This window comes from Oncorhynchus nerka, linkage group LG12 (genome assembly GCF_034236695.1).
Source record: "Oncorhynchus nerka isolate Pitt River linkage group LG12, Oner_Uvic_2.0, whole genome shotgun sequence".
Lineage (NCBI taxonomy): Eukaryota > Metazoa > Chordata > Actinopteri > Salmoniformes > Salmonidae > Oncorhynchus > Oncorhynchus nerka.
In genome coordinates this window covers 6,914,179-6,936,678 of record NC_088407.1, presented here as the reverse complement: position 1 = coordinate 6,936,678, position 22,500 = coordinate 6,914,179, and the positions used below count along the sequence as shown (strand labels likewise).

Here is a 22,500-nt window from a genome sequence, read left to right as displayed (position 1 = left end):
CTCCTCCCCTCTCTCTTCTCCCTCTCTCCTCCTGTCTCTTTGCCCCCCCCTCCTCCTCTCTGTCCCCCTCCCCTCTCCTCCCCTGTCTCTTTGCCCCCTCTCTCTCCTCCCCTGTCTCTTTCCCCCTTCCTCTCCTCCCCCTCTCTCCTCCCCTGTCTCTTTGCCCCCTCTCTCTCCTCCACTGTCTCTTTGCCCCCTCTCTCTCCTCCCCTGTCTCTTTGCCCCCTCCTCCCCCTGTCCCCCTCTCTCTTCTCCCCTGTCTCTTCCCCCTCCCCCTCTCTCTCCTCCCCTGTCTCTTTGCCCCCTCTCTCTCCTCCCCTGTCTCTTCCCCCCCCTCTCCTCCTCCCCTGTCTCTTTGCCCCCTCTCTCTCCTCCCCTGTCTCTTTGCCCCCTCTCCTCCCCCCTCTCTCTCTCTCCCCTGTCTCTTTGCCCCCCCCTCCTCCCCTGTCTCTTTGCCCCCCTCTCTCTCCCCTGTCTCTTTCCCCCTTCCTCTCCCCCCTCTCTCCTCCCCTGTCTCTTTGCCCCCTCTCCTCCCCTGTCTCTTTGCCCCCCTCTCCTCCCCTGTCTCTTTGCCCCCCCCTCTTCCTCCCCTGTCTCTTTGCCCCCCCCTCTCTCCTCCCCTGTCTCTTTGCCCCCCTCTCCTCCCTGTCTCTTTGCCCCCCCCTCTCTCTCCTCCCTGTCTCTTTGCCCCCTCTCTCTCCTCCCCTGTCTCTTTGCCCCCCCTCTCCTCCCCTGTCTCTTTCTCCCCTGTCTCTTCTCCCCACCCTGTCTCTCCCCCTCTCTCTCCTCCCCTGTCTCTTTCCCCCTGTCTCTCCCCCCTCTCTCTCTCCCTGTCTCTTTGCCCCCTCTCCTCCCCCTCTCTCTTCTCCCTCTCTCCTCCCTCTTAACCCCTCTCTCTCCTCCCCTGTCTCTTTGCCCCCCTCTCTCCTCCCCTGTCTCTTCCCCCTCTCTCCTCCCCCTCTCTCTTCTCCTGTCTCTTTCCCCCTTCCTCTCCCCCTCTCTCCTCCCCTGTCTCTTTGCCCCCTCGCTCTCCTCCACTGTCTCTTTGCCCCCCTCTCTCTCCTCCCTCTCTCCTCCCTTTGCCCCCCTCTCTCTCCTCCCCTGTCTCTTTGCCCCCCCCCTCTCCCTGTCTTCCCCCTCTCTCCTCCCCCCTCTCTCTCTCTCCCTGTCTCTTTCCCCCTGTCTCTCCCCCCTTTGCCCCCTCTCTCCCCTGTCTCTTTGCCCCCTCTCTCTCCTCCACTGTCTCTTTGCCCCCCTCTCTCTCCTCCCCTGTCTCTTTCCCCCCCCCTCCCCCCCCTCTCTCTTCTCCCCTGTCTCTTCTCTTTTCCCCCTCTCTCCTCCCCCTCTCTCTCTTCCCCCTCCCTCCCCTCTGTCTCCCTGTCTTTCTCTCCTCCCCCTCTCTCTCCTCCCTGTCTCTTTGCCCCCTCTCTCTCCTCCCCTGTCTCTTTCCCCCTCTCTTCCTCTCTCTTCCCCCTGTCTCTTTCTCCTCCCCCTGTCTCTCCCTGTCTCTTTGCCCCCCTCTCCTCCCCTGTCTCTTTGCCCCCCCTCTCCCCCTGTCTCCCCCTCTCTCTCCCCTCTTCTCCCCTCTCTCCTCCCCTCTCTCCCCCTCTCTCTCCTCCCTGTCTCTTTGCCCCCCTCTCTCTCCCCCTGTCTCTTTCTCTCTCCCCTGTCTCTTTCCCTCTCTCCTCCTCTCCCCCCCTCTCTCCTCCCCTGTCTCTTTGCCCCCCCCTCTCTCCTCCCCTGTCTCTTCCCCCCCCTCTCCTCCCCCTCCTCCCCTGTCTCTTTCCCCCTTCCTCTCCCCCTCTCTCCTCCCCTGTCTCTTTGCCCCCTCTCTCCTCCCCTGTCTCTTTGCCCCCTCTCTCTCCCCCTGTCTCTTTGCCCCCTCTCCTCCCCCTCTCTCTTCTCCCTGTCTCTTTGCCCCCCCTCTCCTCCCTGTCTCTTTGCCCCCCTCTCCTCCCCTGTCTCTTTCCCCCCTTCCTCTCCCCCCTCTCTCCCCTGTCTCTTTGCCCCCTCTCCCCTGTCTCTTTGCCCCCTCTCTCTCCTCCCCTGTCTCTTTGCCCCCCCTCTCCTCCCCTGTCTCTTTGCCCCCTCCCTCTCTCTCCCCCTGTCTCTTTGCCCCCCTCTCCTCCTGTCTCTTTCCCCCTCTCTCTCCTCCCTGTCTCTTTCTCTCCTCCCCTGTCTCTTTGCCCCCTCTCCCCCTGTCTCTTTGCCCCCCTCCTCCCCCCTCTCTCCCCCTGTCTCTTTCCTCCCTGTCTCTCTCCCCCTGTCTCTTTCCCCCTCTCTCTCCTCCCCTGTCTCTTTGCCCCCCCTCTCCTCCCTGTCTCTTTGCCCCCCTCTCCCCCTGTCTCTCTCCCCACCCTGTCTCTCCCCCTCTCTCTCCTCCCCTGTCTCTCTCCCCCTGTCTCTCTCCCCCCTCTCTCTCCTCCCCTGTCTCTTTGCCTCCCCCTCTCCTCCCCCTCTCCTCCCCTCCCCCTCTCTCTCCTCCCTGTCTCTCTCCCCCTGTCTCTCTCTCCCCCTCTCTCTCCTCCCCTGTCTCTTTGCCTCCCCCTCTCCTCCCCCTCTCCCCCCTCCCCCTGTCTCTCCTCCCCTGTCTGTCTGTCTGCCCAGTAAACAGTCAACATTACACAATGATAGAGACATTTCAAAGGTCATATTATGTCTATATACAGAGTTGTTGATGTGCACTTTACTTAAAGTACAAAAGGGAAAATAAATAAGCATAAATATGGGTTATATTTATGGTTGCTCTTCACTGGTTGCCCTTTTCTCATGGCAACAGGTCACAAATCCTGCTGCTGTGATGGCACACTGTGGAATTTCACCCAGTAGATATGGGAGTTTATCAAAATTGGGTTTGTTTTCGAATTCTTTGTGGATCTGTGTAATCTGAGGGAAATATGTCTCTCTAATATGGTCAGACATTGGACAGGAGGTTAGGAAGTGCAGCTCAGTTTCCACCTCATTTTGTGGACAGTGAGCACATAGCCTGTCTTCTCTTGAGAGACATGTCTGCCTATGGCGGCCTTTCTCAATAGCAAGGCTATGCTCACTGAGTCTGTACATAGTCAAAGCTTTCCTTAATTTTGGGTCAGTCACAGTGGTCAGGTATTCTGCCGCTGTGTACTCTCTGTGTAGGGCCAAATAGCATTCTAGTTTGCTCTGTTTTTTTTGTTAATTCTTTCCAATGTGTTAAGTAATTATCTTTTTGTTTTCTCATGATTTGGTTGGGTCTAATTGTGTCCTGGGGCTCTGTAGGGTGTGTTTGTGTTTGGACCAGCCAGGACCAGCTTAGGGGACTCTTCTCCAGGTTCATCTCTCTGTAGGTGATGGCTTTGTTATGGAAGGTTTGTGAATCGCTTCCTTTTAGGTGGTTGTAGAATTTAACGGCTCTGTTCTGGATTTTGATAATTAGTGGGTATCGGCCTAATTCTGCTCTGCATGCATTATTTGTCTCACAACCATAAAGGGCAATGGGCTCTATGACTGATTCAAGTATTTTTAGCCAGATCTAATTGGTATGTTGAATTTTATGTTCCTTTTGATGGCATAGAATGCCCTTCTTGCCTTGTCTCTCAGATCGTTCACAGCTTTGTGGAAGTTACCTGTGGCGCTGATGTTTAGGCCAAGGTATGTATAGTTTTTTGTGTGCTCTAGGGCAACAGTGTCTAGATGGAATTTGTATTTGTGGTCCTGGTGACTGGACCTTTTTTGGAACACCATTATTTTGGTCTTACTGAGATTTACTGTCAGGGCCCAGGTCTGTCAGGGTCCAGGTCTGTCAGGGCCCAGTTCTGTCAGAGCCCAGGTCTGACAGAATCTGTGCAGAAGATCTAGGTGCTGCTGTAGGCCCTCCTTGGTTGGTGACAGAAGCACCAGATCATCAGCAAACAGTAGACATTTGACTTCAGATTCTAGCAGGGTGACGCCGGGTGCTGCAGACTGTTCTAGCGCCAATTCATTGATCTCTCTCTCCCCTGTTTGCTCCCATGTCTGACATCACCACTCAACATACATTATCAAAACACTCTTGACACACACACACACACACACGCACGCACACGCACGCACACACACACACACACACACACACACACGTACACACACGTACACACATGTACACACACGTACACACACGCACGCACACACACACACACACACACAGATCAAACCTCATGACAGTACCACTCCAGACACATTGTCAAACTCACATATCCGACCCTGACAAGATTCGATCACTTAAAACACAACACGTGGTTTAAATGCATTTCAAAAAACTAAAATTTCAGGACAACACAAAACAAGTTTAGAAACTTATTTCAATTGTGGTAAAAAATAAATGATTCCATCATTTCCAGACCTGTATGTAGTATTGACCCACAGCCTTCTAAACATACTGGTTTCCACACAGAACACAGAACACAGAACAAAGGACTCCGTCTCAGGCTCCTAAACATACTGGTTTCACACAGAACACAGAACAAAGAACACAGAACAAAGGACTCCATCTCAGCCTCCTAAACATACTGGTTTCACACAGAACACAGAACACAGAACAAAGGACTCCATCTCAGCCTCCTAAACATACTGGTTTCACACAGAACACAGAACACAGAACAAAGGACTCCATCTCAGCCTCCTAAACATACTGGTTTCACACAGAACACAGAACAAAGGACTCCATCTCAGCCTCCTAAACATACTGGTTTCACACAGAACACAGAACACAGAACAAAGGACTCCATCTCAGCCTCCTAAACATACTGGTTTCACACAGAACACAGAACACAGAACAAAGGACTCCATCTCAGCCTCCTAAACATACTGGTTTCACACAGAACACAGAACACAGAACACAGAACAAAGAACACAGAACAAAGGACTCCATCTCAGGCTCCTAAACTGAAATAAGATAGATATATATATATATCAAGGCAAGGTAAAAGGAAACTCCATTTCATGTTTGAGATGAAGTCGAGAGGAAAAAGGATCTGTGCTATCGGTTGTCACGGCAACCGAAATGAAACAAAGTTCTGTTATCAAAACACTAGTCACCAAATGTTATTTTAAAAGTGTATTTTTTTTGGCGTGTAATTCAAAGGAAGCCAGGCTTCCCCAAATAAATACATTTAAAAAATATATATATATATATTTAAAACCCATTTATCTTTCATCTCGCTCTGTGTTTTCATAATATTTTCAGTCAATTTGCAAGTGGCTGAATCTCACCGACTAAAATCATCGGAGCGAGGGGGACGTCAGCGAGGAGAAACAGCACCCATCTGTCTAGATGTAGCTCATGTATCTGATGTCGTCTGGAGGATAACATATTGCCGGCGTAGCATTTGGATTGATTGATGCCAGCAATTTTTTTTCTTCTTCTGTTGTTGCCAATCAGCGTTATTAAGCTGAGCTCTTGACACACACCTGGTCGCATCTGTGTGTCTCTCTAGATGGGAGTCTGTTAGATGACTAATGTAAATGGTTGTGTGGGTCTCTCTAGATGGGAGTCTGCTAGATGACTGATGTAAATGGTTGTGTGGGTCTCTCTAGATGGGAGTCTGCTAGATGACTAATGTAAATGGTTGTGTGGTTCTCTCTAGATGGGAGTCTGCTAGATGACTGATGTAAATGGTTGTGTGGGTCTCTCTAGATGGGAGTCTGCTAGATGACTAATGTAAATGGTTCTGTAGGTCTCTCTAGATGGGAGTCTGTTAGATGACTAATGTAAATGGTTCTGTGGGTCTCTCTAGATGGGAGTCTGTTAGATGACTAATGTAAATGGTTCTGTAGGTCTCTCTAGATGGGAGTCTGTTAGATGACTAATGTAAATGGTTCTGTGGGTCTCTCTAGATGGGAGTCTGTTAGATGACTAATGTAAATGGTTCTGTGGGTCTCTCTAGATGGGAGTCTGCTAGATGACTAATGTAAATGGTTCTGTAGGTCTCTCTAGATGGGAGTCTGTTAGATGACTAATGTACATGGTTCTGTGAGTCTCTCTAGATGGGAGTCTGTTAGAAGACTAATGTAAATGGTTCTGTGGGTCTCTCTAGATGGGAGTCTGCTAGATGACTAATGTAAATGGTTCTGTGGGTCTCTCTAGATGGGAGTCTGCTAGATGACTAATGTAAATGGTTCTGTGGGTCTCTCTAGATGGGAGTCTGTTAGATGACTAATGTAAATGGTTCTGTGGGTCTCTCTAGATGGGAGTCTGTTAGATGACTAATGTAAATGGTTCTGTGGGTCTCTCTAGATGGGAGTCTGTTAGATGACTAATGTAAATGGTTCTGTGGGTCTCTCTAGATGGGAGTCTGTTAGATGACTAATGTAAATGGTTCTGTGGGTCTCTCTAGATGGGAGTCTGCTAGATGACTAATGTAAATGGCTCTGTGGGTCTCTCTAGATGGGAGTCTGTTAGATGACTAATGTAAATGGTTCTGTGGGTCTCTCTAGATGGGAGTCTGTTAGATGACTAATGTAAATGGTTCTGTAGGTCTCTCTAGATGGGAGTCTGTTAGATGACTAATGTAAATGGTTCTGTAGGTCTCTCTAGATGGGAGTCTGCTAGATGACTAATGTAAATGGTTCTGTGTGTCACTCTAGATGGGAGTCTGTTAGATGACTAATGTAAATGGTTCTGTAGGTCTCTCTAGATGGGAGTCTGCTAGATGACTAATGTAAATGGTTCTGTGGGTCTCTCTAGATGGGATTCTGTTAGATGACTAATGTAATGTAAATGGTTCTGTAGGTCTCTCTAGATGGGAGTCTGCTAGATGACTAATGTAAATGGTTCTGTCGGTCTCTCTAGATGGGAGTCTGTTAGATGACTAATGTAAATGGATCTGTGGGTCTCTCTAGATGGGAGTCTGTTAGATGACTAATGTAAATGGTTCTGTAGGTCTCTCTAGATGGGAGTCTGTTAGATGACTAATGTAAATGGTTCTGTAGGTCTCTCTAGATGGGAGTCTGCTAGATGACTAATGTAAATGGTTCTGTGTGTCACTCTAGATGGGAGTCTGTTAGATGACTAATGTAAATGGTTCTGTGTCTCTCTAGATGGGAGTCTGCTAGATGACTAATGTAAATGGTTCTGTGTGTCACTCTAGATGGGAGTCTGTTAGATGACTAATGTAAATGGTTCTGTAGGTCTCTCTAGATGGGAGTCTGTTAGATGACTAATGTAAATGGTTCTGTAGGTCTCTCTAGATGGGAGTCTGTTAGATGACTAATGTAATGTAAATGGTTCTGTAGGTCTCTCTAGATGGGAGTCTGTTAGATGACTAATGTAAATGGTTCTGTGGGTCTCTCAGATGGGAGTCTGTTGTTAGATGACTAGTGTAAATGGTTCTGTGTGTCTCTCTAGATGGGAGTCTGTTAGATGACTAATGTAAATGGTTCTGTAGGTCTCTCTAGATGGGAGTCTGCTAGATGACTAATGTAAATGGTTCTGTAGGTCTCTCTAGATGGGAGTCTGCTAGATGACTAATGTAATGTACATGGATCTGTGGGTCTCTCTAGATGGGAGTCTGTTAGATGACTAATGTAAATGGTTCTGTGGGTCTCTCTAGATGGGAGTCTGTTAGATGACTAATGTAAATGGTTCTGTGTGTCTCTCTAGATGGGAGTCTGTTAGATGACTAATGTAAATGGTTCTGTAGGTCTCTGTAGATGGGAGTCTGCTAGATGACTAATGTAAATGGTTCTGTGGGTCTCTCTAGATGGGAGTCTGTTAGATGACTAGTGTAAATGGTTCTGTAGGTCTCTCTAGATGGGAGTCTGCTAGATGACTAATGTAAATGGTTCTGTAGGTCTCTCTAGATGGGAGTCTGCTAGATGAATAATGTAATGTACATGGATCTGTGGGTCTCTCTAGATGGGAGTCTGTTAGATGACTAATGTACATGGTTCTGTGTGTCTCTCTAGATGGGAGTCTGTTAGATGACTAATGTAAATGGATCTGTGGGTCTCTCTAGATGGGAGTCTGTTAGATGACTAATGTAAATGGTTCTGTGGGTCTCTCTAGATGGGAGTCTGTTAGATGACTAATGTAAATGGTTCTGTGGGTCTCTCTAGATGGGAGTCTGTTAGATGACTAGTGTAAATGGTTCTGTAGGTCTCTGTAGATGGGAGTCTGCTAGATGACTAATGTAAATGGTTCTGTGGGTCTCTCTAGATGGGAGTCTGTTAGATGACTAATGTAAATGGTTCTGTGGGTCTCTCTAGATGGGAGTCTGTTAGATGACTAATGTAAATGGTTCTGTGGGTCTCTCTAGATGGGAGTCTGTTAGATGACTAATGTAAATGGTTCTGTGGGTCTCTCTAGATGGGAGTCTGTTAGATGACTAATGTAAATGGTTCTGTGGGTCTCTCTAGATGGGAGTCTGTTAGATGACTAATGTAAATGGTTCTGTAGGTCTCTCTAGATGGGAGTCTGCTAGATGACTAATGTAAATGGATCTGTGGGTCTCTCTAGATGGGAGTCTTAGATGACTAATGTAAATGGTTCTGTGGGTCTCTCTAGATGGGAGTCTGTTAGATGACTAATTGATCGGCTTCAATGCAAGCATATTGTATGTTTTAAATATTCAATTAAGAAAAATATATATTTTAAAGCCCTTCCTTTGCAAAACTGCATTTTCAGAAAAACGTACCTGTTTTTGTTCTGCTTGTGTTGATGTCCTTCAGTAGCTATCATGCTAAATTAGCCCTTTGCCTAGCCATGGATGGAGAAACTGGAAACTGGACTTGTGGTTATTGGCTTATTTGTCTGTACAGGCCAATGATTATGACGGCAATTCTGATTTAACCATAAATTAATATGTTGTGCCACCGGCCTGAGATGACTGAAGTTCAATACGTAGCCTAGTAGGCTAACGTTAGCTAGCTAGCTAGTTGGCTAACGTTAGCTAGCTAGCTAGTAGGCTAACGTTAGCTAGCTAGCTAGTAGGCTAACGTCGTTAGCTAGCTAGCTAGTAGGCTAACGTTAGCTAGCTAGCTAGTAGGCTACCGTTAGCTAGCTAGCTAACTTAGCCGGTTCATTGTTGCCCATGCCAGGAAGTCAGGCTAGCAAGCGTTTTAGCTAGGTAGCTTATGACAACAAAAACTAACTGTATGACAGAACAATAGATCGCTTTGTCAACATGACAGAGAATGATGGCATTGGAGTTCAACTAGTACCTTATACTGAAGGGTGAGTCTCACACACACACACACGCGCGCACGCACACAGACACAGACACACACACACACAAGCGCGCGCACATGCACACTCACACACACACACACACGCAGGAATCAGTACCTTGGCCAGCCACATAGTTAGCAACATTGATTGGATTAAATAGTTTTGGTATCTGTAAGTTTGTTTCCAGTGTACAAAACTAACGGTGCATTCGTAAAGTATTCAGACCCCTTCCCTTTATCCACATTTTGTTACGTTACAGCCTTATTCTAAAAGTGATTAAATTAATGTTTTTCCTTCTTCTACACACAATACACCGTAATGACATCACAATACCCCATAATGACATCACAATACACCGTCATTTTTGCTCATTTATTTAAGATGAAAAAAAAAAAAAAAAGATTTACTTCGCTATGAGACTCGATATTGAACTCCTGTTTCCATTGATCATCCTTCTACAACTTGATTGGAGTCCACCTGTGGTAAATTCTTTTGATTAGACATGATTTGGAAAGGCACACGCCTGTCTATATAAGGTCCCAAAGTTGATAGTGCATGTCAGAGCAAAAACCAAGCCATGAGGTCGAATGAAACCGATGGAGAGTTCCTGTGTGGTGATGGGAGAACCTTCCAGAAGGACAAATAACCATGTTATTGCCTGGAACTTCCTGTATATAACCATGTTATTACCTGGTACTTCCTGTATATAGCCATGTTATTACCTGGTACTTCCTGTATATAACCATGTCATTACCTGGTACTTCCTGTATATAGCCATGTTATTACCTGGTACTTCCTGTATATAGCCATATTACCTGGTACTTCCTGTATATAACCATGTCATTTTTACTCGTCATTGTTATTCACTGTGTATTTATTTCCTTGTGTCACTGTTTTTATTTGATGTCACACACCACACAAACACAAATGTAAATTTACAAACAGAAAACCACATTTTCGTATCCTACAAAAAGAAATTGAACTGTATTTTAAGACGGTTAAATGCTCTACTAACAAAAAAGCTGTTAGAATTGTAAGTATATGCATGTCCCTTAAGGTCCTTGTGTAATTGTAATGTGAAATTGTACCCCCTAGCCCCGCCCCTAGCCCCGCCCCCAGCCCCGCCCCTAGCTCGATTGTCCATTGTTTGTAATCTATGTATGCTTGTGTTCCCTCATGTGCTTTATGTATTGTTGTTAATAAATAAAAAAAATTAAAAAAAAACCTGGTACTTCCTGTATATAGCCATGATATTACCTGGTACTTCCTGTATATAACCATGATATTACCTGGTACTTCCTGTATATAACCATGATATTACCTGGTACTTCCTGTATATAGCCATGATATTACCTGGTACTTCCTGTATATAACCATGATATTACCTGGTACTTCCTGTATATAACCATGATATTACCTGGTACTTCCTGTATACAACCATGATATTACCTGGTACTTCCTGTATATAGCCATGTTATTACCTGGTACTTCCTGTATATAGCCATGTTATTACGTGGTACTTCCTGTATATAACCATGATATTACCTGGTACTTCCTGTATATAACCATGTTATTACCTGGTACTTCCTGTATATAACCATGTTATTACCTGGTACTTCCTGTATATAACCATGTTATTACCTGGTACTTCCTGTATATAAACATGATATTACCTGGTACTTCCTGTATATAACCATGATATTACCTGGTACTTCCTGTATATAACCATGATATTACCTGGTACTTCCTGTATATAGCCATGTTATTACCTGGTACTTCCTGTATATAAACATGATATTACCTGGTACTTCCTGTATATAACCACATTATTACCTGGTACTTCCTGTATATAGCCATGTTATTACCTGGTACTTCCTGTATATAACCATGTTATTACCTGGTACTTCCTGTATATAAACATGATATTACCTGGTACTTCCTGTATATAACCATATTACCTGGTACTTCCTGTATATAGCCATGTTATTACCTGGTACTTCCTGTATATAGCCATGTTATTTCCTGGTACTTCCTGTATATAACCATGATATTACCTGGTACTTCCTGTATATAAACATGATATTACCTGGTACTTCCTGTATATAGCCATGATATTACCTGGTACTTCCTGTATATAACCATGTTATTACCTGGTACTTCCTGTATATAACCATGATATTACCTGGTACTTCCTGTATATAAACATGATATTACCTGGTACTTCCTGTATATAGCCATGATATTACCTGGTACTTCCTGTATATAACCATGTTATTACCTGGTACTTCCTGTATATAACCATATTACCTGGTACTTCCTGTATATAAACATATTACCTGGTACTTCCTGTATATAGCCATATTACCTGGTACTTCCTGTATATAAACATGATATTACCTGGTACTTCCTGTATATAGCCATATTACCTGGTACTTCCTGTATATAAACATGATATTACCTGGTACTTCCTGTATATAGCCATATTACCTGGTACTTCCTGTATATAACCATGTCATTTTTACTCGTCATTGTTATTCACTGTGTATTTATTTCCTTGTGTCACTGTTTTTATTTGATGTCACACACCACACAAACACAAGACACACTGTGTTTAATTTGTTTATTAAATTCAACATGATCTCAGTAACCAGTTAAAATGTTCCTAGTGAACAGTGTGTGTATGAGAATAAAAACATACCTCCCAAATGGAACCCTATTCCCTATATAGTGCACTACATTAGACCCTATTCCTTTTATAGTGCACTACTATAGACCAGAGCCCTATTCCCTATATAGTGCACTACTTTAGACCAGAGCCCTATTTCCTATATAGTGCACTACTTTAGACCAGAGCCCTATTCCCTATATAGTGCACTACTTTAGACCATGACTGGCACCCTATTCCCTATATAGTGCACTACTTTAGACCAGAGCCCTATTCCCTATATAGTGCACTACTTTAGACCATGACTGGCACCCTATTCCCTATATAGTGCACTACTTTAGACCAGAACCCTATTCCCTATATAGTGCACTACTTTAGACCAGAGCCCTATTCCCTATATAGTGCACTACTTTAGACCAGAGCCCTATTCCCTATATAGGGAATAGGGTGCCCTTTAGGACACAAACTGAGCACCCCATGAGAACAACATGGGAGGAAACCATAACAACGAAGTGTAAACAACATAGATGTAAACAAAACAACTGCTGGAGAAAAATTATAGAACTTTTTGAATTTATTTACCGGTGTGTGTGTATCTGTACCAGTGTGTGTGTGTGTGTGTGTATCTGTACCAGTGTGTGTGTGTATCTGTATCAGTGTGTGTGTGTGTTCCCGGCGGTCAACTGAACCAACTGGAGAGACAATATGGACCGGTATTACCGGTACAGTACATCAGTTTTGTTCATTTAAAAGGATACTTCTGGATTTCTTTAAAAAAAAAAACGACTTCCTCAGAGTCAGATGAACTCTGTAGATACCATTTTTTACGTCTCTGCCATGCAGTTTGAAGAAAGTTGCTAACTAGCGCTAGCGCAATGACTGGAAGTCTATGGGTATATGCTAGCACGCTAGTTAGCATTGGCTCGTGAAACTACCTCTAGCGTCCTTCATACTAGACGCAGAGATGGTTCATCTGACTGTGGGGAAGTAGATAAAGGGCCTCAATGCAAAAATCCCACAGTATCCCTTTAATGAATCCCAGTATCCCTTTAACGAATCCCACAGTATCCCTTTAATGAATCCCAGTATCCCTTTAACGAATCCCACAGTATCCCTTTAAATCCCACAGTATCCCTTTAACGAATCGCACAGTATCCCTTTAATGAATCCCAGTATCCCTTTAAATCCCAGTATCCCTTTAACGAATCCCACAGTATCCCTTTAATGAATCCCACAGTATCCCTTTAATGAATCCCACAGTATCCCTTTAATGAATCCCACAGTATCCCTTTAAATCCCACAGTATCCCTTTAACGAATCCCACAGTATCCCTTTAATGAATCCCAGTATACCCTTTAAATCCCACAGTATCCCTTTAATGAATCCCAGTATCCCTTTAAATCCCACAGTATCCCTTTAACGAATCCCACAGTATCCCTTTAATGAATCCCAGTATCCCTTTAATAAATCCCACAGTATCCCTTTAACGAATCCCACAGTATCCCTTTAATGAATCCCACAGTATCCCTTTAAATCCCACAGTATCCCTTTAACGAATCCCACAGTATCCCTTTAATGAATCCCACAGTATCCCTTTAACGAATCCCACAGTATCCCTTTAAATCCCACAGTATCCCTTTAACGAATCCCACAGTATCCCTTTAATGAATCCCACAGTATCCCTTTAAATCCCACAGTATCCCTTTAATGAATCCCAGTATCCCTTTAAATCCCACAGTATCCCTTTAACGAATCCCACAGTATCCCTTTAATGAATCCCAGTATCCCTTTAATAAATCCCAGTATCCCTTTAAATCCCACAGTATCCCTTTAACGAATCCCACAGTATCCCTTTAATGAATCACAGTATCCCTTTAAATCCCACAGTATCCCTTTAATGAATCCCAGTATACCCTTTAAATCCCACAGTATCCCTTTAATGAATCCCACAGTATCCCTTTAAATCCCACAGTATCCCTTTAATGAATCCCAGTATACCCTTTAAATCCCACAGTATCCCTTTAATGAATCCCAGTATCCCTTTAAATCCCACAGTATCCCTTTAATGAATCCCAGTATACCCTTTAAATCCCACAGTATCCCTTCAATGAATCCCACAGTATCCCTTTAAATCCCACAGTATCCCTTTAACGAATCCCACAGTATCCCTTTAATGAATCCCAGTATACCCTTTAAATCCCACAGTATCCCTTTAAATAACGTTTTTTTTTTATACAAAAACTGTAAATTACATTTTTTTTTTAAAAAGACAACAAAATGAAAAGTGAATATGTAGCAGGAGAGGCAACGCTGTCTTGTTGATGATCGCTATGTCTTATAATGTTAATAATAATAATATTCAATATTTAAATCTCAATAAATATATAATGAGACGGAACCATTTGGGATTGTCTTTCCACATCGGCTTTTCCATTTCGATCTGCTCACTTGATTTCACTTTGTTGTTCAAAATCACCAGCTGATAATAAATAATTCATTCATTGAATAACAAAATAGAAGTAGATTTTTTCTTTTCTTCTTCCCAGTACAGAATTTTGACATCGTTTGATATTTGAATATTATACGATAAAATAGAAACTAAATATAATACTGCCATAAAATATAATAGGTGGATGACGTAAAAAATAAAATACTGTACATTTAAAGTAAAAAAATATAAAAAAAGTCACTAAAATATTTAAATCATTTTTTATAAATACATATGGTCAAAAGTCAATACTATTCAAGTATCATTATTGCCAAGATATAAAATAAGCGCTAAAGTAAATTAAGTTTTCTTCAGTTTGATCTATAATTCCCTAGTTTACCTTACCTATGGGGTTTGGGTAGATGCTATCTGGGATCCTTGGGACAACCTTACCCTAAAACCCTACCCGTACCTTAACCCCTACCCGTACCTTAACCCCTACCCTTACCTTAACCCTAAACTTAACCCTTACCGTAACCATTTTAAAATGTCAACTTCAAACGGGGTGACGTCAGAGTTAGACGTCCGGAGGATCCCACTTAGCATGTACCTTTGCCGCATAGAGTAACACTGTGAGCAGAATGAATGCAGCCTTTCCTGAGTCAACTTAACATATGAATTACAGAATGGCCGTCTTTTGAAAACCAAACAACCCAAAAAACTAAACCAACCAAACATCCAACACAAAGGTAAAATGGCTCAGTAACAAACTAGGCACATAGTAGATGTTGTTCACCTCCACCTCCCTCCGCCATCCCGGTGTTCCCTCCTCTCACACAGCGAGTGATGATGGAGGGATGATCAGAAGAAGGCAGGGTTCTGATTAGGGGGGATATAGAGTCTCTGTGGGGTGGTGGGAGAGAGAGGGTAGGGGAAGGCTCTGGTACAGCCGTATGAGAGGAGACCGGGGCTGTTGGAGACAGGAGGAGGAGAGAGAGAACCGTAGGAGACGGGAGGAAGAGGAGGAGAGAGCGAACCCGGGGAACTACCGTTGAGGAAGGAACAGTCTGAAAGAGGAAGGGATAGAGTAGAGAGAACAGTTAAAAAAAATAAAATAATAATAAATCGGTCAATTGATCGCAAACTGGGAACCCCATATCCTGTCTAGGCAACATCGAGGCCCGAGAGCTAATTTGGGAATTCCATGGAGAGAAGTTATTGTAAAATAAGGTATTTTTATTTATATTTATTTTAAAAGATCCACAGGTATAAACGTTAAAAAGTCGTTATTTAAAAAAAATCCACAAATAACACTTTCCCCCTAAATCCCATCGCGGACCACATTAAAGGGTGCCACCGGTTATGAGTCACTGCTCTAACAAGTGTTAAGCGCGTGTTTAATTACTAACCCAGGTTCCAGAGTGCATTCTGGGCTGCCAGCTCCTTAGCGTCCTCCAACACTGTACACACCTTGTCTGGCATGAAGCTACTCCTCGTCGACGAGATCACGACCTAACAGACACAAACACACAGACAGACAAAAAAATAATTATATATGTCAATCATCTTAGAAATGTAGTTAAATCAGAACATGGTTCAGAGATACAGTATGATCCTAGTGGCCGGCTGTAACTTGGGTTGCTGCCTTTCCAGACTACTTCCTATAGGTCTCCGTATGACGAGGTACATGGACACAGTCGTTGTTAATCTGGCTGACACCAGCTCTCAGAAGTCTTTCGTAGACTGCTGTTTAGTCACGTGGGTCAGCCAGACTAGATCGTTGTATGAATGTTTGTTTTTGGTAAATAGTGTGTAGTAGTAGTAGTAAAGGTGGTGAAAATAATGACTGAATAAATGGCAGGGTAGCCTAGTGGTTAAGAGCGTTGGACTAGTAACCGGAAGGTTGCAAGTTCAAATCCCCGATCTGACAAGGTACAAATCTGTCGTTCTGCCCCTGAACAGGCAGTTAACCTGTCATTGAAAATAAGAATTTGTTCTTAACTGACTTGCCTAGTTAAATAAAGGTAAAAAATTTTTTTTTTTAAATTAATGAACGAAAGTACTAATTAACAACAAATTAATTAATTAATGAGACATATACCCACCTTGTATATGAGCATTAGCTTCCCATCTTGTCCCGGTGTAGAGTAGAGGTAGTACTCAGGTAGAGCCCAGCTGTTCTTATAGCAGTAGTACTCTAGCAGAGTCACCGCTGAACTAAACTGACCTAGTAACAACATATATAGTATTATTACAGTATATTATATAGTATTATTAGTAGTAGAGGTAGTACTCAGGTAGAGCCCAGCTGTTCTTATAGCAGTAGTACTCTAGCAGAGTCACCGCTGAACTAAACTGACCTAGTAACAACATATATAGTATTATTACAGTATAATATATAGTATTATTAGTAGTAGAGGTAGTACTCAGGTAGAGCCCAGCTGTTCTTATAGCAGTAGTACTCTAGCAGAGACACCGCTGAACTAAACTGACCTAGTAACAACATATATAGTATTATTACAGTATAATATATAGTATTATTAGTAGTAGAGGTAGTACTCAGGTAGAGCCCAGCTGTTCTTATAGCAGTAGTACTCTAGCAGAGTCACTCTAGCAGAGTCACCGCTGAACTAAACTGACCTAGTAACAACATATATAGTATTATTACAGTATATTATATAGTATTATTAGTAGTAGAGGTAGTACTCAGGTAGAGCCCAGCTGTTCTTATAGCAGTAGTACTCTAGCAGAGTCACCGCTGAACTAAACTGACCTAGTAACAACATATATAGTATTATTACAGTATAATATATAGTATTATTAGTAGTAGAGGTAGTACTCAGGTAGAGCCCAGCTGTTCTTATAGCAGTAGTACTCTAGCAGAGACACCGCTGAACTAAACTGACCTAGTAACAACATATATAGTATTATTACAGTATAATATATAGTATTATTAGTAGTAGAGGTAGTACTCAGGTAGAGCCCAGCTGTTCTTATAGCAGTAGTACTCTAGCAGAGACACCGCTGAACTAAACTGACCTAGTAACAACATATATAGTATTATTACAGTATAATATATAGTATTATTAGTAGTAGAGGTAGTACTCAGGTAGAGCCCAGCTGTTCTTATAGCAGTAGTACTCTAGCAGAGACACCGCTGAACTAAACTGACCTAGTAACAACATATATAGTATTATTACAGTATAATATATAGTATTATTAGTAGTAGAGGTAGTACTCAGGTAGAGCCCAGCTGTTCTTATAGCAGTAGTACTCTAGCAGAGACACCGCTGAACTAAACTGACCTAGTAACAACATATATAGTATTATTACAGTATAATATATACTGGCTCCTAACCAATTGTGCTACGTTGTGTTTTTCCCTCGCATTCTTTGTAACTTATTCTGTACATAATGTTTCTGCCACCGAAAAGAGCTTCTGGACATCAGAACAGCCATTACTCACCTCGAAACTGGACAAAGAAATGTTTCTTTAATGAGTCTGACGCGAAGGATATACTGTTGCTCCTGTATTTCAAGGCCTACCCTTCAAACTCAGTGCCTCTTTGATTGACATCGTGGGAAAATCAAAAGAGAATCAGCCAAGTGCAGCTTGCTGTTGATAGCTAATTTGTCCTATTTAGCTAGCTTGCTGTTGCTAGCTAATTTGTCCTGGGATATAAACATTGAGTTGTTATTTTACCTGAAATGCACAAGGTCCTCTACTCCACCAATTAATCCACACATAAAACGGTCAACCCGAATCGTTTCTAGTCATCTCTCCTCCTTCCAGGCCTTTTCATCTTTGAACTTATATGGTGATTGCCATCTCTTCTTTCAATAACCCACGTGGGTATAACCAATGAGGAGATGGCACGTGGGTACCTGCTTCTATAAACCAATGAGGAGATTGGAGAGGCAGGACTTGCAGCGCGATCTGCGTCAGAAATAGAAAGGACTTCTATTTTAGCCCTCGGCAACGCAGATGCTCGTTGACGCACGCAAGCAGTAATTGAATAACATAGATTTCTAAATTTATTTTGCAACGCTCGCGTGTGGTCAGCCTGTAAGTGTATGTAAACTTCCGACTTCAACTGTAGCCTCGTTACTTTAGTTTATTCAGTAAATATTTTCATAATTCTATTTTCCTAAAACTGCATTGTTGGTTATTAAGGGCTTGTAAGTAAGCTTTTCGCAGTAAGTAACCTGTTGTATTCGGCGCATGTGACAAATTAAAATGTATATTTGATTTGATTTATGAATAACATATAGAGCATTCGGAAAGTATTCAGACCCCTTGACTTTTTCCACATTTTGTGACGTTAAAGCCATATTCTAAAATTGATTAAATAGTTTTTTCCCCCTCATCAATCTACACACAATACCCCATAATGACATCACAATACCCCATTATGACATCACAATACCCCATAATGACATCACAATACCCCATTATGAAAGCAAAAACAGGTTTAGATTTTTTTTGCAAATGTATTATAAATAAAAACCTGAAATATCACATTTACATAAGTATTCAGACCCTTCACTCAGTACTTCAGCACCTTTGGCAGCGATTACAGCCTCGAGTCTTCTTGGGTACGACGTTACAAGCTTGGCACACCTGTATTTGGGCAGTTTCTTCCATTTCTTCTCTGCAGATCCTCTCAAGCTCTGTCAGGTTGGATGGGGAGCGTCGCTGCACAGCTATTTTCAGGTCTCTCCAGAGATGTTCGACCGGGTTCAAATCCTGGCTCTGGCTGGGTCACTCAAGTACATTCAGAGACTTGTTCCGAAGCCACTCCTGCAATGTCTTGGCTGTGTGTTTCGGGTAATTGTGCTGGTGGAAGGTGAACCTTTGCCCCTGTCTGAGGTCCTGAGTGCTCTGGAGCAGGTTTTCATCAAGGATCTCTCTGTACTTTGCTCCGTTCATTTCCCCCTCGAGCCTAACTAGTCTCCCAGTTATTGTCGCTGAAAAAAATCCCCATAGCATCATGCTGCCACCACCATGCTTCACCGTAGGGATGATATTGGCCAGGTGATGAGCGGTGCCTGGTTTCCTCCAGACATGACGCTTGGCATTCAGGCCAAGGGTCTGAATACTTACGTAAATAAGATGGTTTTTATTTTTAATAAATTAGCCAACATTTCTAAAAATATATATATATTTTTGCTTTGTCATTATAGAGTATTGTGTTGATGATTGTACATATTTGTGAAAGGCTGTTTAAAGGCTGTGATGTAAAACCATTTGGAAAAAGAGAAGGGGTCTGAATACTTTCTGAACGCACTGTATATAATATAATATTATCACAATCATAATATCACAATATAATATAATATGATCATCAAAATCATCATCAGCAGGTTTTCTAAAAATATATATATATATATATGGATTTCCTGATTCTGGGAATCTTTTAAACGGGATATCTAGATATCGTGGGATTTTTTAAAACCAAACGTTTGCTAATCCCTAATCCTCATCAGTATTGAACGCACCTGGTTTGAGTGACAGCAGGCTGGCGGGGGAGAGACTGGAGCCAGCGAAGATGGGATACACACACCTCTCCACATCCCCTGTTCCTATAGAGACCATCATCATCATCATCATATATTACACACACCTCTCCACATCCCCTGTTCCTATAGAGACCATCATCATCATCATCATATATTACACACACCTCTCCACATCCCCTGTTCCTATAGAGACCATCATCATCATCATATATTACACACACCTCTCCACATCCCCTGTTCCTATATAGAGACCATCATCATCATCATATATTACACACACCTCTCCACATCCCCTGTTCCTATAGAGACCATCATCATCATCATCATATATTACACACACCTCTCTACATCCCCTGTTCCTATAGAGACCATCATCATCATCATCATCATATATTACACACACCTCTCCACATCCCCTGTTCCTATAGAGACCATCATCATCATCATCATATATTACACACACCTCTCCACATCCCCTGTTCCTATAGAGACCATCATCATCATCATCATATATTACACACACCTCTCCACATCCCCTGTTCCTATAGAGACCATCATCATCATCATATATTACACACACCTCTCTACATCCCCTGTTCCTATATAGAGACCATCATCATCATCATCATCATATATTACACACACCTCTCTACATCCCCTGTTCCTATAGAGACCATCATCATCATCATATATTACACACACCTCTCTACATCCCCTGTTCCTATAGAGACCTTCATCATCATCATCATATATTACACACACCTCTCCACATCCCCTGTTCCTATATAGAGACCTTCATCATCATCATCATATATTACACACACCTCTCTACATCCCCTGTTCCTATATAGAGACCATCATCATCATCATCATATATTACACACACCTCTCCACATCCCCTGTTCCTAGAGACCATCATCATCATCATCATATATTACACACACCTCTCCACATCCCCTGTTCCTATAGAGACCTTCATCATCATCATATATTACACACACCTCTCTACATCCCCTGTTCCTATATAGAGACCATCATCATCATCATCATCATATATTACACACACCTCTCTACATCCCCTGTTCCTATAGAGACCATCATCATCATCATATATTACACACACCTCTCTACATCCCCTGTTCCTATAGAGACCATCATCATCATCATCATATATTACACACACCTCTCCACATCCCCTGTTCCTATATAGAGACCTTCATCATCATCATATATTACACACACCTCTCTACATCCCCTGTTCCTATATAGAGACCATCATCATCATCATCATATATTACACACACCTCTCCACATCCCGTTCCTAGAGACCATCATCATCATCATCATATATTACACACACCTCTCCACATCCCCTGTTCCTATAGAGACCTTCATCATCATCATATATTACACACACCTCTCTACATCCCCTGTTCCTATATAGAGACCATCATCATCATCATCATATATTACACACACCTCTCCACATCCCCTGTTCCTATAGAGACCTTCATCATCATCATCATCATATATTACACACACCTCTCCACATCCCCTGTTCCTATATAGAGACCATCATCATCATCATCATCATATATTACACACACCTCTCTACATCCCCTGTTCCTATATAGAGACATCATCATCATCATCATATATTACACACACCTCTCTACATCCCCTGTTCCTATAGAGACCATCATCATCATCATCATATATTACACACACCCCTCTCCAAATCCCCCTACCATCATCATCATCATCATCAATTACACACACCTCTCCACATCCCCTGTTCCTATAGAGACCATCATCATCATTACACACCTCTCTACATCCCCTGTTCCTATAGAGACCTTCATCATCATCATATCACCTCTCATCCCCTGTTCATATATAGAGACCATCATCATCATCATATATTACACACACCTCTCCACATCCCCTGTTCCTATATAGAGACCATTCATCATCATCATCATATATTACACACAACTCTGTTCCCTGTTCCTATATAGAGACCTTCATCATCATCATCATATATTACACACAACATCCCATATATTACACACAACTGTTCCTACAGAGAGACCTTCATCATCATCATCATATATTACACACACCTCTACATCCCCTGTTCCTATAGAGACCATCATCATCATCATCATCATCACCTCATCCCTGTTCCTATATAGACCATCATCATCATCATCCTGTTCCTACAGACCACCTACAGACCATCATCATCATCATCATCATATATTACACACACCTCTCTACATCCCCTGTTCCTACAGAGACCACCTTCATCATCATCATCACCCATTACACACACCAGGTTCCTACAGACTGACCATCATCATCATCATCATCATATATTACACACAACCTGTTCCTAGAGACTGACCACCTTCATCATCATCATCATATATTACACACAACCTGTTCCTACAGACTGACCACCTTCATCATCATCATCATATATTACACACAACCTGTTCCTACAGACTGACCACCTTCATCATCATCATCATATTACACACAACCTGTTCCTACAGACTGACCACCTTCATCATCATCATCATATATTACACACAACCTGTTCCTACAGACTGACCACCTTCATCATCATCATCATCATCATATATTACACACAACCTGTTCCTAGAGACTGACCACCTTCATCATCATCATCATATATTACAC

General features: G+C 42.7%; 1 protein-coding gene across 1 annotated transcript in view; it reads right to left on the bottom strand.

Annotated features, from left to right (window-relative positions):
* Positions 1 to 14,621: 14,621 nt before the first annotated feature.
* rbm46 (RNA binding motif protein 46) overlaps positions 14,622 to 22,500 on the bottom strand; it is a 26,410-nt gene continuing 18,531 nt past the window's right edge. The window contains exons 11-14 of the mRNA XM_065025996.1: positions 19,774 to 19,857; positions 16,380 to 16,501; positions 15,684 to 15,786; positions 14,622 to 15,341 (exon numbers count right to left, since the gene is read on the bottom strand). Coding sequence (XP_064882068.1) covers positions 15,136 to 15,341; positions 15,684 to 15,786; positions 16,380 to 16,501; positions 19,774 to 19,857 — 515 coding nt within the window. The 3' untranslated portion in view covers positions 14,622 to 15,135. The remainder of the gene's footprint in view (positions 15,342 to 15,683; positions 15,787 to 16,379; positions 16,502 to 19,773; positions 19,858 to 22,500) is intronic.